The sequence below is a fragment of the Oncorhynchus nerka genome, linkage group LG9a (assembly GCF_034236695.1).
Source record: "Oncorhynchus nerka isolate Pitt River linkage group LG9a, Oner_Uvic_2.0, whole genome shotgun sequence".
NCBI classification, from domain to species: Eukaryota; Metazoa; Chordata; class Actinopteri; order Salmoniformes; family Salmonidae; genus Oncorhynchus; species Oncorhynchus nerka.
In genome coordinates this window covers 58776252-58801280 of record NC_088404.1, presented here as the reverse complement: position 1 = coordinate 58801280, position 25029 = coordinate 58776252, and the positions used below count along the sequence as shown (strand labels likewise).

The window sequence follows — 25029 nt, the reverse complement described above, 5'->3', positions numbered from 1 at the left end:
AGAGAGAATTAGAGAGAGCATATGTGGGGTGGCCAGTCCTCTTCTGGCTGTGCCGGGTGGAGATTATAACAGAACGTGGCCAAGATGTTCAAATGTTCATAAATGACCAGCATGGTTGAATAATAGTAAGGCAGAACAGTTGAAACTGGAGCAGCAGCATGGCCAGGTGGACTGGGGACAGCAAGGAGTCATCATGTCAGGTAGTCCTGGGACATGGTCCTAGGGCCCAGGCCAGTTGAAACTGGAGCAGCAGCATGGCCAGGTGGACTGGGGACAGCAAGGAGTCATCATGTCAGGTAGTCCTGGGGCATGGTCCTAGGGCTCAGGTCCTCCGAGAGAGAGAAAGGAAGAGAGAAGGAGAGAATTAGAGAACGCACACTTAGATTCACACAGGACACCGAATAGGACAGGAGAAGTACTCCAGATATAACAAACTGACCCTAGCCCCCCGACACATAAACTACTGCAGCATAAATACTGGAGGCTGAGACATTATTATGATAATGATTATTATTATAATTATGATCATTATCTGGAATTATCCAAGCTGTTTAAAGTCACAGTCAACTCAGTGTATGTAAACTTCTGACCCACTGGAATTGTGATACAGTGAAATAATATGTCTGTAAACAATTGTTGGAAAAATGACTTGTGTCATTCACAAAGTAGATGTCCTACCCGACTTGCCAAAACTATAGTTTGTTCATAAGAAATTTGTGGAGTGGTTGAAAAACGAGTTTGAATGACTCCAACCTAAGTATATGTAAACCTCCGACTTCAACTGCAACTGCCCGATAGAGGGCATCCTTGTCAAATGCCCTGTCTCACCCAGACTGGCCTACTGAGCCCCCCTCCCACCTTGACCATATATGGCGCCCCAGTATACAACATCTTCACACAGGTCAAAAACCTTTCCCCAAACACAAACACAGACATTAAACAGATACTCATGGTCCACTCTATCAAAAGCCTCTTGATCTAAAGAGACCAGTCCAAAGTTCACATTAAATCAAATCAAATTTGATTTGTCACATACACAAATCAAATCAAATTGTATTTGTCACATACACATGGTTAGCAGATGTTAATGCGAGTGTAGCGAAATGCTTGTGCTTCTAGTTCCGACAATGCAGTAATAACCAACAAGTAATCTAACTAACAATTCCAAAACTACTGTCTTATACACAGTGTAAGGGGATAAAGAATATGTGCATAAGGATATATGAATGAGTGATGGTACAGGGCAGCATACAGTAGATGGTAACGAGTACAGTATATACATATGAGATGAGTATGTAGACAAAGTAAACAAAGTGGCATAGTTTAAAGTGGCTAGTGATACATGTATTACATAAAGATGCAGTAGATTATATAGAGTACAGTATATACGTATACATATGAGATAAATAATGTAGGGTATGTAAACATTATATTAAGTAGCATTGTTTAAAGTGGCTAGTGATATATTTTACATCAATTCCCATTATTAAAGTGGCTGGAGTTGAGTCAGTGTGTTGGCAGCCAGCCACTCAATGTTAGTGGTGGCTGTTTAACAGTCTGATGGCCTTGAGATAGAAGCTGTTTTTCAGTCTCTCGGTCCCAGCTTTGATGCACCTGTACTGACCTCGCCTTCTGGATGATAGCGGGGTGAACAGGCAGTGGCTCGGGTGGTTGTTGTCCTTGATGATCTTTATGGCCTTCCTGTGACATCGGGTGGTGTAGGTGTCCTGGAGGGCAGGTAGTTTGTCCCCGGTGATGCGTTGTGCAGACCTCACTACCCTCTGGAGAGCCTTACGGTTGTGGGCGGAGCAGTTGCCGTACCAGGCGGTGATACAGCCCGACAGGATGCTCTCGATTGTGCATCTGTAGAAGTTTGTGAGTGCTTTTGGTGACAAGCCGAATTTCTTCAGCCTCCTGAGGTTGAAGAGGCGCTGCTGCGCCTTCTTCACGATGCTGTCTTTGTGGGTGGACCAATTCAGTTTGTCTGTGATGTGTACGCCGAGGAACTTAAAACTTGCTACCCTCTCCACTACTGTTCCCTCGATGTGGATAGGGGGGTGTTCCCTCTGCTGTTTCCTGAAGTCCACAATCATCTCCTTAGTTTTGTTGACGTTGAGTGTGAGGTTATTTTCCTGACACCACACTCCGAGGGCCCTCACCTCCTCCCTGTAGGCCGTCTCGTCGTTGTTGGTAATCAAGCCTACCACTGTTAGAACCTCTCGACAAGTCCAACTTGTCCCTGATTAAGTTGAAGTTGTCTGTGATTGAGCGTCCCGGGACACAATATGTCTGGTCCTCCTATAGAGTCCAGATGGGATATTAGCGAGGACCTCTGTTAGCGAGGACCTTTGCAAATATCTTGTTATCCGCATAGAGCAATGCCACGGGCCTCCAGCTCTTAAGTTCACACAAGTCCCCTTTTTTGGGCAGGAGAGTCAGAGCCGCCCGACAGCAGCTCATCAGCAACTCTCCTAACCCAACGCACTCACGCAACACGCAGAATAAATCCAGTCCAATTATTCACAATAATTATTTCATAAAACTCCACTGGGAGTCAATCGGCCCCCGGTGCACAGTCGGGGGGACATCTGGATTACAGCCTCTGCCAGTTCATGGGACAACAGGGGAATGTCCATTTCATCCCTCTGTGCCAGAGCTTAGGGAGTTCTGCAAACAAAACCTGAGCACACATAGGATCAAAGAATTCTGCCCTGTCCAACTCTGCCCTATACAACCGCATCTCCCCCACCACAGAGGTCACCCCCCCCCCATCAAACAGCCGTAGACCATGCATACCCTTGGCTTCACCGCTCTGTCTTACCAAACTAAAGAAGAAGGAGCTGTGAGGATAGGATGCCTGCCGAGGCCCTGGTGAAATAGACATGGTTATGTGGTCTGAAAAACCCACTGGGAGAATGGTAGCGCCCAACAGCCTATTGCTTTGATTCCTGGACAGGTAAAATCGATCAAGCCAGGCTGCACTCACCCTAGTTCCAAAGGCCTTCACCCCTGTATACTGTCTTGTGTTGGAATATCTAGTTCTCCAAACATCCACTCGGTCAAACATAAGGATCTGCCCCTTTTTATTCAATTTTCGCCTAAAATGACATACCCAAAATCGAACTGCCTGTAGCTCAGGCCTGTATCTGCCGGAAAACCTGACGACAGTACACGAAACCACTAGCAACTTTACCAAAACAACTCTTTCCCCCCCCCCTTTTTTTTAATCATCCGTAATAAACAGAGGCAAATTTGCAACTACCACCCTGGTTGAGGGGGAAGAAAGAGGGGAGATTGGCACCAACACACCCCGTACAAATATTCTACTAGCAATGAGCCTACCCACCAAATGTCCTCGTTGCATGAAGACAACCACAGCTTTGTTCATTCTGGAAGCTCACACCTGTTCGCCGACCGCAAGCAGAACCTTATTTCTCTGTACAGACTATGTACAGACTCAGTGAGACTCAGTGAGCATAGCCTTGCTATTGAGAAAGGCCGCCGTAGGCAGAACCTTATTTCTATGTACAGACTATGTACAGACTCCGTGAGACTCAGTGAGCATAGCCTTGCTATTGAGAAAGGCCGCCGTAGGCAGACCTGGCACTCAAGAGAAGACAAGGCTATGTGCTCACTGCCCACAAAATGAGGTGGAAACTGAGCTGCACTTCCTAACCTCCTGCCCAATGTATGACCATATTAGAGACACATATTTCCCTCAGATTACACAGATCCACAAAGAATTAAAAAACAAACCCAATTTGATGAACTCCCAAATCTATTGGGTGAAATACCACAGTGTGACATCACAACAGCAAGATTTGTGACCTTTTGCCACAAGAAAAGGGCAAACAGTGAAGAACAAACACCATTGTATATACAACCCATATTTATGTTTATTTATTTTTCCTTTTGTACTTATTTTCCACCATAATTTGCAAATGAATTAATAAAAAATCCTACAATGTGATTTTCTGGATTTTTTTTCTCATTTTGTCTGTCATAGTTGAAGTGTACCTATGATGAAAATTACAGGCTTCTCTCATCTTTTTAAGTGGGAGAACTTGCACAATTGGTGGCTGACTAAATACTTTTTTGCCCCACTGTACATAATATGACATTTGAAATGTTTTTATTATTTTGGAACTTTTGTGAGTGTAATGTTTACTGTTCATTTGTATTGTTTATTTCACTTTAGTTAATTATCTAGTTCACTTACTTTGGCCATGTTTAACATGTGTTTCCCATGTCATTAAAGCCCTTATATTGAGAGAGGAGGGGGGGAAGACACGGGGGGAAGAGCGAGAGCAGCGGTGAGGAGGGTATGTGTGACGGGAGGTGGTTTATGGAGATTCAGAGGAGATTTTGTCATTTTGTCGTTGAATGAGGTGGGTTGCAGTAGTAATAGGGGTGGGGTGGGGGGGGGGGGTTCCTCATGCACAAAGGACAGTTCTTTACCCCGCCCCAATCCCAACTCCATCGTCACTACACCCCCACCCCCCCGCATCCTCAGGGAAGAGAAACTTTGAACAATGCATTCACCACATTCTGACCCACTAAGAGAGGGATGGGGGTAGGGGAAAGAGGGGGGTTCACAAATACAATCACCTGCCTCCGCAGCACAGCCAACCACACCTAAGTATAATGGGAATTCTCTCACACCCAAGTAGAAATTCAAATCAACTCAGCTGGGAGGGCCTGGCTTACCTTTTGTGTTGCCAAGTACTATGTGTTATGGTGGTTGGATTTAAGTTGCTAACCCCCTGTTGTTTTTGCCTTTCTCTCCCCCTCTCTGTCTGTAAACCTTTCCATCTTCCTCTACATTGTCCATTTCTTTCCTTCTCACTCTGTCCCATTGCTCCTTCTCTCTTTCTTACATCCTCTCTCTTCGCCTCTCCATTTATCCATCTTTTCCTCTAGTGCGTATCAAGCCTGGCTCGGCGTCTCCAGTGGAGTACCAGAGTGACAGTGATGTGGAGAGTGGGACAGAGTCAGGTTCAGCTTCCTTCAGTACACCGGGACTGGACACAGGGTGAGTGTCATAGACTGGAAGGTGGTGGTATAGGCCTGGACACAGGGTGAGTGTCATAGACTGGAAGGTGGTGGTATAGGCCTGGACACAGGGTGAGTGTCATAGACTGGAAGGTGGTGGTATAGGCCTGGACACAGGGTGAGTGTCATAGATTGGAAGGTGGTGGTAGAGGACTGGACACAGGGTGAGTGTCATAGATTGGAAGGTGGTGGTATAGGCCTGGACACAGGGTGAGTGTCATAGACTGGAAGGTGGTGGTATAGGCCTGGACACAGGGTGAGTGTCATAGACTGGAAGGTGGTGGTATAGGACTGGACACAGGGTGAGTGTCATAGATTGGAAGGTGGTGGTAGAGGACTGGACACAGGGTGAGTGTCATAGACTGGAAGGTGGTGGTATAGGCCTGGACACAGGGTGAGTGTCATAGACTGGAAGGTGGTGGTATAGGCCTGGACACAGGGTGAGTGTCATAGACTGGAAGGTGGTGGTAGAGGACTGGACACAGGGTGAGTGTCATAGACTGGAAGGTGGTGGTATAGGCCTGGACACAGGGTGAGTGTCATAGACTGGAAGGTAGTGGTATAGGCCTGGACACAGGGTGGTGGTTCTGTAGGGCTCATCCTCCAGTACACAGGGTGGTGGTTCTGTTTGGCTCATCTTCCAGTACACAGGGTGGTGGTTCTGTAGGGCTCATCCTCCAGTTTACAGGGCCTGGACACAGGGTGGTGGTTCTGTAGGGTTTGTCCTCCAGTACACAGGGTGGTGGTTCTGTAGGGCACGTCCTCCAGTACACAGGGTGGTGGTTCTGTTGGGCTCATCCTCCAGTACACAGGGGGGTGGTTCTGTTGGGCTCGTCCTCCAGTACACAGGGCCTTGACACAGGGTAGTGGTTCTGTAGGGTTCATCCTCTCGTACACAGGGTGGTGGTTCTGTAGGGATCGTCCTCCAGTACACAGGGCCTGGACACAGGGTGGTAGTTCTGTAGGGCTCATCCTCCAGTACACAGGGTGGTGGTTCTGTAGGGCTCATCCTCCAGTACACAGGGGGGTGGTTCTGTTGGGCTCGTCCTCCAGTACACAGGGCCTGGACACAGGGTAGTGGTTCTGTAGGGCTCATCCTCTAGTACACAGGGTGGTGATTCTGTAGGGATCGTCCTCCAGTACACAGGGTGGTGGTTCTGTTGGGCTCATCCTCCAGTACACAGGGTGGTGGTTCTGTTGTGCTCGTCCTCCAGTACACAGGGCCTGGACACAGGGTGGTGGTTTTGTAGGGTTCGTCCTCCAGTACACAGGGTGGTGGTTCTGTAGGGCTCGTCCTCCAGTACACAGGGTAGTGGTTCTGTAGGGTTCGTCCTCCAGTACACAGGGTGGTGGTTCTGTTGTGCTCGTCCTCCAGTGCACAGGGTGGTGGTTCAGTAGGACTCGTCCTCCAGTACACAGGGCCTGAACACAGAGTGAGGGTTCTGTAGGGCTCATCCTCCAGTACACAGGGTGGGGGTTCTGTTGTGCTCGTCCTCCAGTACACAGGGCCTGGACACATGGTGGTGGTTCTGTAGGGCTCATCCTCCAGTACACAGGGTGGTGGTTCTGTTGTGCTCGTCCTCCAGTACACAGGGCCTGGACACATGGTGGTGGTTCTGTTGGGCTCATCCTCCAGGACACAGGGTAGTGGTTCTGTAGGGTTCGTCCTCCAGTACACAGGGTGGTGGTTCTGTTGGGCTCGTCCTCCAGTACACAGGGCCTGGACACAGGGTAGTGGTTCTGTAGGGATAATCCTCCAGTACACAGGGTAGTGGTTCTGTAGGGCTCATCCTCTAGTACACAGGGTGGTGGTTCTGTAGGGATCGTCCTCCAGTACACAGGGTGGTGGTCCTGTTGGGCTCATCCTCCAGTACACAGGGGGGTGGTTCTGTTGGGCTCGTCCTCCAGTACACAGGGCCTGGACACAGGGTAGTGGTTCTGTAGGGCTCATCCTCTAGTACACAGGGTGGTGGTTCTGTAGGGATCGTCCTCCAGTACACAGGGTGGTGGTTCTGTTGTGCTCGTCCTCCAGTACACAGGGCCTGGACACAGGGTGGTGGTTCTGTAGGGTTCGTCCTCCAGTACACAGGGTGGTGGTTCTGTAGGGCTCGTCCTCCAGTACACAAGGGTAGTGGTTCTGTAGGGTTCGTCCTCCAGTACACAGGGTGGTGGTTCTGTTGTGCTCGTCCTCCAGTACACAGGGTGGTGGTTCAGTAGGGCTCGTCCTCCAGTACACAGGGCCTGAACACAGAGTGAGGGTTCTGTAGGGCTCATCCTCCAGTACACAGGGTGGTGGTTCTGTAGGGCTCATCCTCCAGGACACAGGGTGGTGGTTCTGTTGGGCTCGTCCTCCAGTACACAGGGCCTGGACACAGAGTGATGGTTCTGTAGGGCTCATCCTCCAGTACACAGGGTGGGGGTTCTGTTGTGCTCGTCCTCCAGTACACAGGGCCTGGACACATGGTGGTGGTTCTGTTGGGCTCATCCTCCAGGACACAGGGTAGTGGTTCTGTATGGTTCGTCCTCCAGTACACAGGGTGGTGGTTCTGTTGTGCTCGTCCTCCAGTACACAGGGCCTGGACACAGGGTAGTGGTTCTGTAGGGATAATCCTCCAGTACACAGGGTGGTGGTTCTGTTGGGCTCAGCCTCCAGTACAAAGGGTGGTGGTTCTGTTGTGCTCGTCCTCCAGTACACAGGGCCTGGACACAGGGTAGTGGTTCTGTAGGGCTCGTCCTCCAGTACACAGGGTGGTGGTTCTGTTGGGCTCATCCTCCAGTACACAGGGTGGTGGTTCTGTTGGGCTCATCCTCCAGTACACAGGGGGGTGGTTCTGTTGGGCTCGTCCTCCAGTACACAGTGCCTGGACACAGGGTAGTGGTTCTGTAGGGCTCATCCTCTAGTACACAGGGTGGTGGTTCTGTAGGGATCGTCCTCCAGTACACAGGGCCTGGACACAGGGTGGTAGTTCTGTAGTGCTCATCCTCCAGTACACAGGGGGGTGGTTCTGTTGGGCTCGTCCTCCAGTACACAGGGCCTGGACACAGGGTAGTGGTTCTGTAGGGCTCATCCTCTAGTACACAGGGTGGTGGTTCTGTAGGGATCGTCCTCCAGTACACAGGGTGGTGGTTCTGTTGTGCTCGTCCTCCAGTACACAGGGCCTGGACACAGGGTGGTGGTTCTGTAGGGTTTGTCCTCCAGTACACAGGGTGGTGGTTCTGTAGTGCTCGTCCTCCAGTACACAGGGCCTGGACACAGGGTAGTGGTTCTGTAGGGCTCGTCCTCCAGTACACAGGGTGGTGGTTCTGTTGGGCTCATCCTCCAGTACACAGGGTGGTTCTTCTGTTGGGCTCATCCTCCAGTACACAGGGGGGTGGTTCTGTTGGACTCGTCCTCCAGTACACAGGGCCTGGACACGGTAGTGGTTCTGTAGGGCTCATCCTCCAGTACACAGGGTGGTGGTTCTGTTGGGCTCATCCTCCAGTACACAGGGGGATGCTTCTGTTGGACTCGTCCTCCAGTACACAGGGCCTGGACACAGCGTGGTAGTTCTGTAGGGCTCATCCTCCAGTACACAGGGTGGTGGTTCTGTAGGGCTCATCCTCCAGGACACAGGGTGGTGGTTCTGTAGGGCTCATCCTCCACAGGGTAGTGGTTATGTAGGGTTCGTCCTCCAGTACACAGGGTGGTGGTTCTGTAGGGTTCGTCCTCCAGTACACAGGGTGGTGGTTCTGTAGGGATCGTCCTCCAGTACACAGGGCCTGGACACAGGGTGGTTGTTCTGTAGGGCTCATCCTCCAGTACACAGGGTGGTGGTTCTGTAGGGCTCATCCTCCACAGGGTGGTGGTTCTGTAGGGCTCATCCTCCAGGACACAGGGTGGTGGTTCTGTTGGGCTCATCCTCCAGTACAGAGGGTGGTGGTTCTGTAGGACTCGCCCTCCAGTACACAGGGTGGTAGTTCTGTAGGGCTCATCGTCCAGTACACAGGGCCTGGACACATCGTGGTGGTTCTCTAGGGCTCATCCTCCAGTACACAGGGTGGTGGTTCTGTAGGGCTCATCCTCCAGTACACAGGGTGGTGGTTCTGTAGGGCTCATCCTCCACAGGGTAGTGGTTCTGTAGGGCTCATCCTCCACAGGGTGGTGCTTCTGTAGGGCTCATCCTCCAGTACACAGGGTGGTGGTTCTGTAGGGCTCATCCTCCACAGGGTGGTGGTTCTGTAGGGCTCATCCTCCAGTACACAGGGTGGTGGTTCTGTAGGGCTCATCCTCCACAGGGTGGTGGTTCTGTAGGGCTCATCCTCCACAGGGTGGTGCTTCTGTAGGGCTCATCCTCCACAGGGTGGTGCTTCTGTAGGGCTCATCCTCCACAGGGTGGTGGTTCTGTAGGGCTCATCCTCCACAGGGTGGTGGTTCTGTAGGGCTCATCCTCCACAGGGTAGTGGTTCTGTAGGGCTCATCCTCCAGTACACAGGGTGGTGGTTCTGTAGGGCTCATCCTCCACAGGGTAGTGGTTCTGTAGGGCTCATCCTCCAGGACACAGGGTGTTGGTTCTGTTGGTTTCTTCCTCCAGTACACAGGGTGGTGGTTCTGTTGGGCTCATCCTCCAGTACACAGGGTGGTGGTTCTGTTGGGCTCGTCCTCCACAGAGTGGTGGTTCTGTTGGGCTCATCCTCCACAGGGTGGTGGTTCTGTAGGGCTCATCCTCCACAGGGTGGTTGTTCTGTAGGGCTCATCCTCCACAAGGCGGTGGTTCTGTAGGGCTCATCCTCCAGGACACAGGGTGTTGGTTCTGTTGGTTTCTTCCTCCAGTACACAGGGTCGTGGTTCTATTGGGCTCATCCTCCAGTACACAGGGTGGTGGTTCTGTTGGGCTCGTCCTCCACAGGGTGGTGGTTCTGTTGGGCTCATCCTCCAGTACACAGGGTGGCGGTTCTGTCGGTTTAATCCTCCAGTACACAGGGTGGTGGTTCTGTTGGGCTCATCCTCCAGTACACAGGGTGGTGGTTTTGTTGGGCTCGTCCTCCACAGGGTGATTGTCAGATAATGCTGGCTGATTGATCCATTGTTTGTTTTATGAAGATACGATAAAACACTTATTGCTATCACAATTTCAACAGACTTTTGTGGGGTACATATTTAGGGTAGTTTGCAGTCCTGATATATGAGTAGAGTTTTACAGGAAGATTGAGTGGAAGGTTGAGTGTATTATTAGAGAATAAGTTTATAGGGTGAATTTGCTTCTTCATTTGGGGTTTGGCTGTGGTGACCTGGGTCCGTCCCTCCTCCCTCCTCTCCACTCTCTGGCGCTAATTACATTACTGCAGCACTGATCTGCTCTGGACACTTATGTAACCTCTGAACACTGGAGGAGAGGAGAGACTGTGTGTGTGTGTGTGTGTGTGTGTGTGTGTGTGTGTGTGTGTGTGTGTGTGTGTGTGTGTGTGTGTGTGTGTGTGTGTGTGTGTGTGTGCGTGCAGTGAGGCAGCAACAGGGGAGACCGAGCTCACTCTTTCTAACTGAAATGTAGTGCTTGGAGAGTTCACTTAGCTGTGTGTGTGTGTGTGTTGCTGGGCAGGGTTGTCCCAGAACCAGGTGTAAACAAGATTACGTAATGCAGTTTGCCGTCACACCTCCTTATAAATGGTTTGGAGAGAGAAAAGGAGAGGAGAGGGGTGAGTTAGTGTGTTAAACAGGCAGGATAGGATGAAGAAGGAATTATATTAGCTCTATTGGTGCTGGTTTAGTGTGTTTGAGCCAATGGCTGGGCAGTGAAAACAAGAGAAAGGAAGAGAGAGAGGAGGAAAGGGTGTTAACTAGTTGGCAGGGTGGAGAAAGTGAATGGCAGCGAGGAACAGGGAGGTTGGGAGGGAGAGGAAGTAAAGGAGGGGAGATGGACAGAAAAAAAGGAGAGTGGGAGGGGGAGAGAGCAAGAGTTGGGGAGAAGAGAGTGAGAGGAGAGTTGGGGAGGAGAGAGCGTGAGAGTAGAGTTGGGGAGAAGAGAGTGAGAGTAGAGTTGGGGAGGAGAGAGCGTGAGAGTAGAGTTGGGGAGAAAAGAGCGTGAGAGTAGAGTTGGGGATAAGAGAGAGCGAGAGTGAGAGGAGAGTTGGGGAGAAGAGAGAGTGAGAGGAGAGTTGGGGAGAAAAGAGCGTGAGAGTAGAGTTGGGGAGAAGAGAGAGCGAGAGTGAGAGGAGAGTTGGGGAGAAAAGAGCGTGAGAGTAGAGTTGGGGATAAGAGGGAGCGAGAGTGAGAGGAGAGTTGGGGAGAAGAGAGAGTGAGAGGAGAGTTGGGGAGAAGAGAGAGTGAGAGGAGAGTTGGGGAGAAGAGAGAGTGAGAGGAGAGTTGAGGAGAAGAGAGCGTGGGAGGCGAGTTGGGGAGAAGAGAGAGCGTGAGTGAGAGGAGAGTTGGGGAGAAGAGAGAGCGTGAGTGAGAGGAGAGTTGGGGAAAAGAGAGAGAGTGAGAGGAGAGTTGGGGAGAAGAGAGAGAGTGAGAGGAGAGTTGGGGAGAAGAGAGAGTGAGAGGAGAGTTGAGGAGAAGAGAGAGAGTGAGTGAGAGGAGAGTTGAGGAGAAGAGAGAGTGGGAGGAGAGTTGAGGAGAAGAGAGAGCGTGAGTGAGGGGAGAGTTGAGGAGTGAGTGAGAGGAGAGTTGAGGAGAAGAGAGAGAGTGAGTGAGAGGAGAGTTGGGGAGAAGAGAGAGAGAGAGGAGAGTTGGGGAGAAGAGAGAGAGAGAGTGAGAGGAGAGTTGGGGAGAAGAGAGAGTGAGAGTTGGAGAGAAGAGAGAGAGTGAGAGGAGAGTTGGGGAGAAGAGAGAGAGAGAGTGGCTGGTTATTGTTGTTACTGTTGTCCAGTTGACAATTTGATTGTCATTTTTATTTATTTTTATATTGTAAATATCCAAAATAAGCTTTGACAATATGTACATTGTTACGTCATGCCAATAAAGAGAATTGAATTGAATTGAGTGAGAGATCATCGTTAAACTGGAAGCTGTCTAACTGTATGGGGTTTTGACAGTTACTGTCTAGCCCTCTCTGGTGGCCTGTAAATTCACCCAGGGACCAGACATCACTATGAGATGTTGATGAACATGAAAGATGGACTTCATTTGCAGTGATTATTAAGAGTCAGGCTCTGTTAAGGCCTCAGCATGCTTCAGTTCGGCTGGCACCTAGCTGAACTCGGCTCGGCGAACCGAACAAGTGTGCTCGCATATACCCTTAAAAGACCTTCACTTGAAAAATGAGAGAAAAAGCAGTAATAGTGGTGTTTGTCCATTTTAAGACTCCATAGCCACTTAAAGGGGAAAGTCAGTTAAGAACAAATTCTTATTTACAATGATGGCCTACACAGCCAAACCCTAACCAGGACGGCACTGGGCCAATTGTGCGCCGCTCTATGGGACTCCCGATCACAGCCGGTTGTGATACAGCCCGGGATCAAACCAGGGTCTGCGATGGAGTGCCTTAGACCGCTGCGCCACTAAGAGCCCCAATATTGTCCCATAAAACAAAACATATAAGATCTCCTAAGTTTGTGTTAACCTCAGACCATATTTTGGGCGTTTATCCCAAAACCCTATTCTTTCCCGTTCATTTTCCCCATAGGAAACTCTGAACAAACCAGAGAGAAGTCATTTCAGGGTTTTAGGACTATAAGCTATAGGTGTTCCATAATAGTCATTTCCTTCCAGGCTTAGTTGGGACATAGACAGTATGGGTGGGGCTGGAGAGGTGTTAGTCATTTCCTTCCAGGGTTAGTTGGGACATGGACAGTATGGGTGGGGCTGGAGAGGTAAAGGTGTTACATCATAGTCATTTCCTTCCAGGGTTAGTTGGGACATAGACAGTATGGGTGACAGTATGGGTGGGGCTGGAGAGGTAAAGGTGTTAGTCATTTCCTTCTAGGGTTAGTTGGGACATAGACAGTATGAGTGGGGCTGGAGAGGTAAAGGTGTTAGTCATTTCCTTCCAGGGTTAGTTGGGACATAGACAGTATGGGTGGGGCTGGAGAGGTAAAGGTGTTAGTCATTTCCTTCCAGGGTTAGTTGGGACATAGACAGTATGGGTGGGGCTGAAGAGGTAAAGGTGTTAGTCATTTCCTTCCAGGGTTAGTTGGGATATAGACAGTATGGGTGGGGCTGGAGAGGTAAAGGTGTTAGTCATTTCCTTCCAGGGTTAGCTGGGACATAGACAGTATGGGTGGGGCTGGAGAGGTAAAGGTGTTAGTCATTTCCTTCTAGGGTTAGTTGGTACATAGACAGTATGGGTGGGGCTGGAGAGGTGTTAGTCATTTCCTTCCAGGGTTAGTTGGAACATAGACAGTATGGGTGGGGCTGAAGAGGTAAAGGTGTTAGTCATTTCCTTCCAGGGTTATTTGGGACATAGACAGTATGGGTGGGGCTGGTGTTACAGGGTATTTGACATATACAGTATGGGTGGGGCTGGAGAGGTGTTAGTCATTTCCTTCCAGGGTTAGTTGGGACATAGACAGTATGGGTGGGGCTGAAGAGGTAATTTCCTTCCAGGTTAGTTGGGACATAGACAGTATGAGTGGGGATGGAGAGGTGTTAGTCATTTCCTTCCAGGGTTATTTGGGACATAGACAGTATGGGTGGGGCTGGAGAGGTAAAGGTGTTAGTCATTTCCTTCCAGGGTTATTTGGGACATAGACAGTATGGGTGGGGCTGGAAGAGGTAAAGGTGTTAGTCATTTCCTTCCAGGGTTAGTTGGGACATAGACAGTATGGGTGACAGTATGGGTGGGGCTGGAGAGGTAAAGGTGTTAGTCATTTCCTTCTAGGGTTAGTTGGGACATAGACAGTATGAGTGGGGCTGGATGGTAAAGGTGTTAGTCATTTCCTTCCAGGGTTAGCTGGGACATAGACAGTATGGGTGGGGCTGGAGAGGTAAAGGTGTTAGTTTCATTATTTGGGACATAGACTATGGGTGGGGCTGGAGGGTTAGTCATTTCCTTCTAGGGACATAGACAGTATGGGTGGGGCTGGAGAGGTTAAAGGTATGTTGAAGAGGTCATTTCCTTCCAGGGTTATTTGGGACATAGACAGTATGGGTGGGGCTGTAAAGGTGTTAGACAGGGTTATTGGGACATACAGTATGGGTGGGGCTGGAGAGGTAAAGGTGTTAGTCATTTCCTTCCAGGGTTAGGGGATTAGACAGTATGGGTGGGGCTGGAGAGGTAAAGGTGTTAGTCATTTCCTTCCAGGGTTAGTTGGGACATAGACAGTATGGGTGGGGCTGGAGAGGTAAAGGTGTTAGTCATTTCCTTCCAGGGTTAGTTGGGACATAGACAGTATGGGTGGGGCTGAAGAGGTAAAGGTGTTAGTCATTTCCTTCCAGGGTTATTTGGGATATAGACAGTATGGGTGGGGCTGTAAAGGTGTTAGTAATTTCCTTCCAGGGTTATTTGGGACATAGACAGTATGGGTGGGGCTGTATAGGTGTTAGTCAGATGCATGAAATATGATCGGGTAACACTAACAGTTCATATTCAGGTAACTCGCTTCTTTCTAGTAATCCTGCTAATACAGGTGATCCTCTGACATTCTGTCATTTCACTAAATACACGACTCAATGCATGTCACTCCAGCCTTACCCATATCATGACAGGTCCCCCCTCTCTCTCTCTTCCATTGTTTCTCTCTCCATCTCTTTCCTTCTCTCTCTCTCTCTCTCCTTTGCCTTCCTCTCTCTCTCTCTTCCGTTGTTTCTCTCTCCGTCTCTTTCCTTCTCTCTCTCTCCTTTGCCTTCCCGCCTCTCTCTCTCTTCCATTGTTTCTCTCTCCGTCTCTTTCCTTCTCTCTCTCTCCTTTGCCTTCCCGCCTCTCTCTCTCTCTCTTCCATTGTTTCTCTCTCCGTCTCTCTCTCTCTCTCTCTCTCTCTCTCCTTTGCCTTCCCGCCTCTCTCTCTCTCTCTCTCTCTCTTTCCATTGTTTCTCTCTCCGTCTCTCTCTCTCTCTCTCTCTCTCCTTTGCCTTCCTCTCTCTCTCTCTCTCTCTTCCATTGTTTCTCTCCGTCTCTTTCCTTCTCTCTCTCTCCTTTGCCTTCCCGCCTCTCTCTCTCTCTCTCTCTTCCATTGTTTCTCTCTCCGTCTCTCTCTCTCTCTCTCTCTCTCCTTTGCCTTCCTCTCTCTCTCTCTCTCTCTTCCATTGTTTCTCTCTCCGTCTCTCTCTCTCTCCTTTGCCTTCCTCTCTCTCTCTCTCTCTCTTCCATTGTTTCTCTCTCCGTCTCTCTCTCTCTCTCTCTCTCCTTTGCCTTCCTCTCTCTCTCTCTCTCCTCCATTGTTTCTCTCTCCGTCTCTCTCTCTCTCCTTTGCCTTCCTCTCTCTCTCTCTCTCTTCCATTGTTTCTCTCTCCGTCTCTCTCTCTCTCTCCTTTGCCTTCCTCTCTCTCTCTCTCTCTTCCATTCTTTCTCTCTCCGTCTCTCTCTCTCTCTCTCTCTCTCCTTTGCCTTCCTCTCTCTCTCTCTTCCATTGTTTCTCTCTCCGTCTCTTTCCTTCTCTCTCTCTCCTTTGCCTTCCTCTCTCTCTCTCTCTCTCTCTCTCTCTCTCTCTCTCTCTCTCTCCTTTGCCTTCCCACCTCTCTCTCTCAGGTCAGGCGTAGACATGGACATGCAGGTGGATCCTGATTCGCCGGAAATGAAGAGGAGACGTGTCCATATGTGTGACTATGATGGCTGTAACAAGGTGTACACCAAGAGCTCACACCTCAAAGCCCACCGCAGGATACACACAGGTAACACACACACTGACCCTGTCCCACCCACATACTAATCTTTAGCCAATGACTGACCCAGGACCCACATTTTGTAGCCAATGAAGAGACACTTAATGTAGATCTATACTAGAGCTTCATATCTTATTGTTTTTTACCTAAAGTACTGCCTCCGAATGACCTGTTCTCTTATAAATCGATCTGTGGATACAGTAGATCGAAATGTCTTGCATTGTTCCCACGGACACACCAGTATTTTCTTCTGGGTCTGTATGACGTAGGATGTGAAATCTGGGATGTCCCTCTTACCATTTCATTCGCTCTTCCGACTGTCCATCAACTCCTCGCTGAACCCTACATCACAGCCATAGACAAAGCACGTGCCTGCAATCGTTACATCGTAGCGCAGCAGGAGAGAGTGGTTTCATCACAGTAGCACATTCAGAGATTGATTTATTGGCATTGATCTAAAATCATTTTAAACAAAACACTTTCTGTTTGTCATAGATGGACAATATTAATATGAGATGAAAGGCTAGTTCCTAGCGAGTTCAGGAAGCCGAGCTAGAGCTCTGTGTGACATCATAGCGATGAGACATTTCGATCAGGAGAGACCTTTAGAAAATAAATAAGATCCTTAGAATCATTTTATCATTTGATGATGCTATATTTCGAAAGCATATGTCATTTCAAGCCTTATTCATACAGTTTTGTTGAATAGGAAATAAATAATATTTGTATCATATTTGTACTTGCGCTTGTGTCCTCAAAAGTGACTACACCTCAGCAATGTATAACTATTTTTACCAGAAAGGTGAGTTTTGAACCTTTCTAGGAGAATGCAGGATTACTAGTTATTGTTTATGGCCCTCTCAGGATAAATCATTACTAGTTATTGTTTATGGTCCTCTCAGGATAAATAATTACTAGTTATTGTTTATGGCCCTCTCAGGATAAATCATTACTAGTTATTGTTTATGGCCCTCTCAGGATAAATAAATACTAGTTATTGTTTATGGCCCTCTCAGGATAAATAATGACTAGTTATTGTTTATGGCCCTCTCATGATAAAGCATTACTAGTTATTGTTCATGGCCCTCTCAGGATAAATCATTACTTGTTATTGTTTATGGCCCTCTCTGGATAAATCATTACTAGTTATTGTTTATGGCCCTCTCAGTATAAATCATTACTAGTTATTGTTTATGGCCCTCTCATGATAAATCATTACTAGTTATTGTTTATGGCCCTCTCATGATAAATCAATACTAATTATTGTTTATGGCCCTCTCATGATAAATCATTAGTAGTTACTGTTTATGGCCCTCATGATAAATCATTACTAGTTATTGTTTATGGCCCTCTCAGGATAAATCATTACTAGTTATTGTTTATGGCCCTCTCAGGATAAATCATTACTAATTATTGTTTATGGTCCTCTCCGGATAAATCATTACTAGTTATTGTTTATGGCCCTCTCAGGATAAATCATTACTAGTTATTGTTTATGGCCCTCTCAGGATAAATAAATACTAGTTATTGTTTATGGCCCTCTCAGGATAAATAATGACTAGTTATTGTTTATGGACCTCTCAGGATAAATAATTACTAGTTATTGTTTATGGCCCTCTCGGGATAAATAATTACTAGTTATTGTTTATGGCCCTCTCGGGATAAATAATTACTAGTTATTGTTTATGGCCCTCTCATGATAAATCATTACTAGTTATTGTTTATGGCCCTCTCATGATAAAGCATTACTAGTTATTGTTCATGGCCCTCTCAGGATAAATCATTACTTGTTATTGTTTATGGCCCTCTCTGGATAAATCATTACTAGTTATTGTTTATGGCCCTCTCAGTATAAATCATTACTAGTTATTGTTTATGGCCCTCTCATGATAAATCATTACTAGTTATTGTTTATGGCCCTCTCATGATAAATCAATACTAATTATTGTTTATGGCCCTCTCATGATAAATCATTAGTAGTTACTGTTTATGGCCCTCATGATAAATCATTACTAGTTATTGTTTATGGCCCTCTCAGGATAAATCATTACTAGTTATTGTTTATGGCCCTCTCAGGATAAATCATTACTAATTATTATTTATGGTCCTCTCCGGATAAATCATTACTAGTTATTGTTTATGGCCCTCTCAGGATAAATCATTACTAGTTATTGTTTATGGCCCTCTCATGATAAATCAATACTAGTTATTGTTTATGGCCCTCTCAGGATAAATCATTACTATTTATTGTTTATGGCCCTCTCAGGATAAATCATTACTATTTATTGTTTATGGCCCTCTCAGGATAAATAATTACTAGTTATTGTTTATGGCCCTCTCAGGATAAATCATTACTAGTTATTGTTGATGGCCTTCTCCGAATAAATCATTACTAGTTATTGTTTATGGCCTTCTCAGGATAAATCATTACTAGTTATTGTTTATGGCCCTCTCAGGATAAATCATTACTAGTTATTGTTGATGGCCTTCTCCGGATAAATCATTACTAGTTATTCTCAGGATAAATCATTACTAGTTATTGTTTATGGCCCTCTCAGTTTATGGCCCTCTCAGGATAAATCATTACTAGTTATTGTTTATGGCCCTCTCAGGATAAATCATTACTAGTTATTGTTTATGGCCCTCTCATGATAAATAATTACTAGTTATTGTTTATGGCCCTCTCATGATAAATCATTACTAGTTATTGTTTATGGCCCTCTCAGGATAAATCATTACTAGTTATTGTTTATGGCCCTCTCAGGATAAATCATTACTAGTTATTGTTTTTGGCCCTCTCAGGATAAATCATTACTAGTTATTGTTTATGGCCCTCTCATGATAAATCATTACTAGTTATTGTTTATGGCCCTCTCATGATAAATCATTACTAGTTATTGTTTATGGCCCTCTCAGGATAAATCATTACTAGTTATTGTTTATGGCCCTCTCATGATAAATCATTACTAGTTATTGTTTATGGCCCTCTCATGATAAATCATTACTAGTTATTGTTTATGGCCCTCATGATAAATAATTACTAGTTATTGTTTATGGCCCTCTCGTAAATCATTACTAGTTATTGTTTATGGTCCTCTCATGATAAATCATTACTAGTTATTGTTTATGGCCCTCAGGATAAATCATTACTAGTTATTGTTTATGGCCCTCTCAGGATAAATCATTACTAGTTATTGTTTATGGCCCTCTCAGGATAAATCATTACTAGTTATTGTTTATGGCCCTCTCAGGATAAATCATTACTAGTTATTGTTTATGGCCCTCTCAGGATAAATCATTACTAGTTATTGTTTATGGCCCTCTCAGGATAAATCATTACTAGTTATTGTTTATGGCCCTCTCAGGATAAATCATTACTAGTTATTGTTTATGGCCCTCTCAGGATAAATCATTACTAGTTATTGTTTATGGCCCTCTCAGGATAAATCATTACTAGTTATTGTTTTTGGCCCTCTCATGATAAATCATTACTAGTTATTGTTTATGGCCCTCATGATAAATCATTACTAATTATTGTTTATGGCCCTCTCGGGATAAATCATTACTAGTTATTGTTTATGGCCCTCTCAGGATAAATCATTACTAGTTATTGTTTATGTCCCTCTCATGATAAATCATTACTAGTTATTGTTTATGGCCCTCTCATGAGAAATCATTACTAGTTATTGTTTATGGCCCTCTCGGGATAAATAATTACTAGTTATTGTTTATGGTCCTCTCATGATAAATAATTACTAGTTATTGTTTATGGCCGTCTCAGGATAAATCATTACTAGTTATTGTTTATGGCCCTCTCAGGATAAATCATTACTAGTTATTGTTTATGGCCCTCTCAGGATAAATCATTACTAGTTATTGTTCATGGCCCTCTCAGGATGAATCATTACTAGTTATTGTTTATGGCCCTCTCAGGATAAATCATTACTAGTTATTGTTTATGGCCCTCTCAGGATAAATCATTACTAGTTATTGTTTATGGCCCTCTCAGGATAAATCATTACTAGTTATTGTTTATGGCCCTCTCAGGATAAATCATTACTAGTTATTGGCCCTCTTAAATCATTACTAGGCCCCTCTCATGATAAATAATTACTAGTTATTGTTTATGGCCCTCTCATGATAAATCATTACTTGTTATTGTTTATGGCCCTCTCATGAGAAATCATTACTAGTTATTGTTTATGGCCCTCTCAGGATAAATCATTACTAGTTATTGTTTATGGCCCTCATGATAAATCATTACTAATTATTGTTTATGGCCCTCTCAGGATAAATCATTACTAGTTATTGTTTATGGCCCTCTCATGAGAAATCATTACTAGTTATTGTTTATGGCCCTCTCATGATAAATCATTACTATTTATTGTTTATGGCCCTCTCATGATAAATCATTACTATTTATTGTTTATGGCCCTCTCATGATAAATAATTACTAGTTATTGTTTATGGCTCTCTCATGATAAATAATTACTAGTTATTGTTTATGGCCCTCATGATAAATCATTACTAGTTATTGTTTATGGCCCTCTCGTGATAAATACTTACTTTTGGGGATTTCTTAGGTTAAGTTTTATATTACATTTAGTTAGATTTAACTGGTTTTAATCCAATATTTTCACAATCAATCAACCAATCAACTAATCATCTCCATATCTTCTTCCCTGTAGGAGAGAAGCCGTACCACTGTACATGGGAGGGCTGTACCTGGAGGTTCGCCCGGTCAGACGAGCTGACGCGACACTTCCGTAAACACACGGGCATCAAGCCCTTCCGCTGCACCGACTGTGACCGCTCCTTCTCCCGGTCTGACCACCTAGCCCTACACCGGAGACGCCACGTCATGATGTGAACCATGACCCCTGACCTTTGACCTTTAAACCTTAACCCCCTACTACCGTCGCCCTCCAACCCATCACCTCCCTCCCCAGCCCCCCTCGGGATTCAGATGGAACTCAAATGGGAGGGCCTGAACTCTGACCCCTAGAGGTTCTCTGCTGTGTCACTTCCTTTTACTGTTCCCCCTCCTCTCTTCTCTCTAAAAAATAACCAAGGTTAAGACAACATACATGTTCCATGCGGGAGCGTTTGAAAATAAACTCGTTCATTGGACCAGCTCTGATTCGACAGGATTAGCATTGAAAATGTCACCAATGGTCAGGAAATCAAGTAATAAAGTGGCTGTAGATCATTTGAAAAACATTTAAATGAATAGAATGGCAGTAAAACAGTTATGTTATGTGTTTGCACAGTAGTTAGCTGAAATTCACTATGATTGTGTTTATTATCCACTTTGATGGCGCGCTTTCTGTACTGCTAAAATTCACTTTCAGTCATTTTTGATCGCATTGCTGGTCCATTGTTTAGACCTAATCTTCTCTACGCGACGCCTCGTCCTCCATTTTGAACTGTGGGTCATCGTGGAGATCATTACATTAAAGAGGTGGAGAATGAAGATCCCAAAAGGATGAGAGGAGTTTGTTGTTGTTTTCTGGTTGCTTAGCACCTGAAGGGGTAGTCCACAACTCTCATACCCCACAGTTTACCTCCTCGTTTCTCTCTCACACCCCTCTCAGTGTGCACACAGCCAGAGGCTATCTACTTCAACAGCACCCTATCCATCCAGAAGATCGACACAAACCAGTGAAGACAAACCTGGGATACAGCAGAGAGAGATGGACAGGCTGGACAGAGAGAGAGAGACGGAGGACATACTTTGAAATGACGCAGGGTTACCTACGTCGCACACTCAGCTCAGAGCAAGAGGAGGACAGAGAGGAGGTGGAGGCATGTTTGTTTATTTGAGAGGGGGAAACACTTCAGAGATTACATTTCAGCTGTCTAGCAACTGTTTACTGTGTTTTAACATCTTCTGTTAACCTGCGTTGCATGCATGGGCTAGCTGCCTGTATGTGTGTGTGATTGTGTGTGAGTGTTAGTGTAGTGTGTGCTATTTAAAGACAGTTGATGATGCATCGTGTCCTCTCCTCCATACATATCATTTCCTCAGCAGAGTCAGCAGCCCCCCCCGGGTGTGGTGGTGTAGAAATGTCTTATTCAACCCCCTTCCACGCCATTTCTCCGCTCCCCCATCTCCTAAAACAGGGAGCTACAAGACTGTGAAGATTCTGTTTTATTAATATTTTCAATCAGAAATGAAATCATGTTCACTTGCCCCACATTTATAGCTTGTTGTTCAGTAACAGTATTTGTGTTGTTTAAAAAAAAAAAGGCCTTCTGTAAGTTTTTTTCAATTTCTTCTCTTTCTCTTTCTATTTGCTAATGATTGGCTCATAACATAATAACATCCCTTTTTTTGACTATTTCATATCCTTAGATTGTGTTTGAGGCTGTAAAAGTATAACAAGAAAAAGGTTGAGATTACAAACTAGGGGAGCTTGTGTTTGTGTGTGTAACAAATAATCAGAACTGAGGATTTTAGAAGTGTGTGTTCGGTGCAGCCCGTCGGAGCCTTAATGAATCAAAGTCAATCTGGGAAACTCTGTTTATAGAAACGCACGTTTGTTTTGGTCTTCAGGGTTACCCGGGAAACGGGGTCTCATTGCCCAGACGACACATCACAGCATTTCTACCCAATATCGACCCAGATCAGGGCCTGTATTCACAAAGAGTCTCAGAGTAGGAGTTCTGATCCATATTCTCACATTCATTGTTATCTAAAAGGCTAAACTGATCCTAGATCAGTACTCCTACTCTGAGCCTGACTGATCTCCATGTCTTACGGTGGTTGTTTTTAGCTCCTGCTCTCTGTGTTCACTTGATTATGCAACCTCCACAGACCTCGCTCCTAGCGCTGTACTGGGGTAAGTGGTTAAATATGTGTTGCTACAGGAACATATACAGCACTCGCTACTAAGCACTGTTCTGGAGTCAGTGGTAATGTACATCTTGCTACTGGGACATACCCAAACCTCCCTCTTAAGCGCTGTTCTGAAGTCAGTGGCTAAGTACAGCTCCTATGGTACATGCGTACAGAGGGCATACTAAAGAACATGTAAACAAAGTGTTTGTCTCTCTCACTAGCAGTCGCAGCAGCCATCATTTCAAACGCTAGCTAAATAAAACACGATTGAATTTAACATTTAATTTTTTTCTGTTGACAATGTAAAAACAAAAGTGCAGATAATAGTGCTTTTCTGACTGGGAACCCAGCCTTGGTGTGAGTTGAGTTGAGCGCATGCCTGAAGCAGAGAGGGATTTTATTGGTCCCCACACCAGAGCAATGCAATGTTCCTATGAGATTCTCTCATTCTCTGCTTCAACTCCTAACAATGTTACTAAGCACATCTTTCCAGAAGAGGAGATGCATTTGATTGCAACTTGTTATTAGATGGTATTAGACATTAAGGACTATGAGAAATAATTCAAGAGCAGGAAGTGTACATACTGTATATAATCAAAAAGCATAATAAATGTAACAGGTGGAGTTCTATTTTTAACACTGACTAGACAATGTGAAAAATATCATTTTTTCTTTTATTTTCTACTCTGTTGGATTGATTTACAACTGAAATGTGTTATAAAAAAAAAAGTGTTCTTTTTTTAACGTCCTAAAAATCGGTCCCGTTTGTGTCGTGCACATTTAGTTTTTGTGAGGTTGGTGAGATTATGCTGCCCTAACCTTACAGTCCTAATGACCTGCAACACGCAACAACAAAACCATGAAGGACCGTCTCAACCTGAACAACCGTCCAAAATGGCACCCTACTATCTAATGCACTTCTTTTGACCAGGTCCCCTAGGGCTTTGGTTGAAAGTAGTGCACTATATAGGGAATGTGGGGGCCATTAGTTGGGACATAGACAGTATGGGTGGGGATGGAGAGGTAAAGGTGTTAGTCAACCCAGAGTTAAAAATCTGATATGATCTAACATCTGTTATCATTGGTCAAACCCACCTTACCTCATTGACGCGTACAATTCAAGTTCCCCTTTAATGTCCATTGTGAAGTATTACTCCATATACCACAAAGAAAACAATACCAGAATAGATCAATACAATGCAGTACGTCACTATAGAAATGCTCTGTCCAACAAAAGACAGATCCATCTATGGTTTAGCCATGGCAGCATACGACTTAAGACTATACTGTACTGTATTTGTACAAGCCCATTTATCCACTTCACTAGTCACCCCTCACTTCAACAATATGGCACCACATAATGTAAGCGTGGATTGATTGTGTGTGTGTGTGTGCATGTTTGTATAAGTGTGTGAGTGTGCCTCTTCTTATCATTAATCAAAACTCCTTTTCTTAAAGTAACTGTCTAGTGTTGGCAGATTTTTATGACATATCACCTATAATTAATAACAACGAGGGAAATTGTTTTACTTCCAGTTTGTTTTAATTCATTATGTTAAAACGCAGGTTTTCTGCGTTGCAATAGTGTAGGTGTACCCCAACAACAGAATGGTATGGGCGTATACCGGTCATTAAAAATATTTGTGCCAGTAGACCGCTGATTGGCCAGCTCATCCTCCTTCAGGAGGATGACATCATCCTCTATGAGGAAATGGCAAGCATTTTTTAAACGGTCTGTTTGAGATACACATTTGAGCTGGGGTTTTTTTTAAAGAAAGAAATCTCCAAATTATGCTTTGGCCACAAATACAAGTATTGGATGAGTCAACAACATTATTTAGGTATGAGTTAACAGAATAGATTGTCACTGGACAGTTACTTTAACAACCAGAATTGTAGGTATTTTATATTGAATGCATTAACTTTTGGGCCAGTACTATATTACTCAGTGCAATGCAGTTATTGTTATTGTCATTAATATTATTTGTTTTGTATTTGTACAGAACAAAATCTGTAAAGATCAGTGAGGAAGAACGTGAGCTTTTTGATACTGTGAGAAATGGTGTTTCATTAAGTCTGTTTCCCCCTGTACAGTTGAGATTTACCCCACTCCTTTTATAGAATAAAAGGTTTTTGGTGCAGATTGTTGATGCAATGTCTTTATTGTTGACTACGGGTGAAATGTTCATAAAATAATCGTATCCCGGTGGAACCAGCAGGATCACTGCATTCAACATTGAAGTAAGTACCATAGAATGGTGAATGCAGGGATCAGGCTGCCGAGGCTAAAATAATCGTGCAAAGTGTAAAGATGACCATGAACCTCATTATAATCGGGCTGCATGATTAGAAACTTTTCTTCGACAATGTGCGTTTATAATGAGGCGACTATTTATGTATT

At 45.4% G+C, this 25029-nt stretch overlaps 1 protein-coding gene across 4 annotated transcripts in view; it reads left to right on the top strand.

The window, feature by feature from the left end:
- The window catches only part of LOC115134599 (Kruppel-like factor 8), a 119392-nt gene extending 94623 nt beyond the window's left edge, over positions 1 to 24769 (top strand). For all 4 annotated transcript variants that reach the window (XM_029668756.2, XM_029668757.2, XM_029668755.2 and 1 more), the window contains exons 5-7: positions 4921 to 5032; positions 15654 to 15796; positions 20476 to 24769. In XM_029668756.2, coding sequence (XP_029524616.1) covers positions 4921 to 5032; positions 15654 to 15796; positions 20476 to 20657 — 437 coding nt within the window. In that variant the 3' untranslated portion in view covers positions 20658 to 24769. The remainder of the gene's footprint in view (positions 1 to 4920; positions 5033 to 15653; positions 15797 to 20475) is intronic.
- Positions 24770 to 25029: the final 260 nt, after the last annotated feature.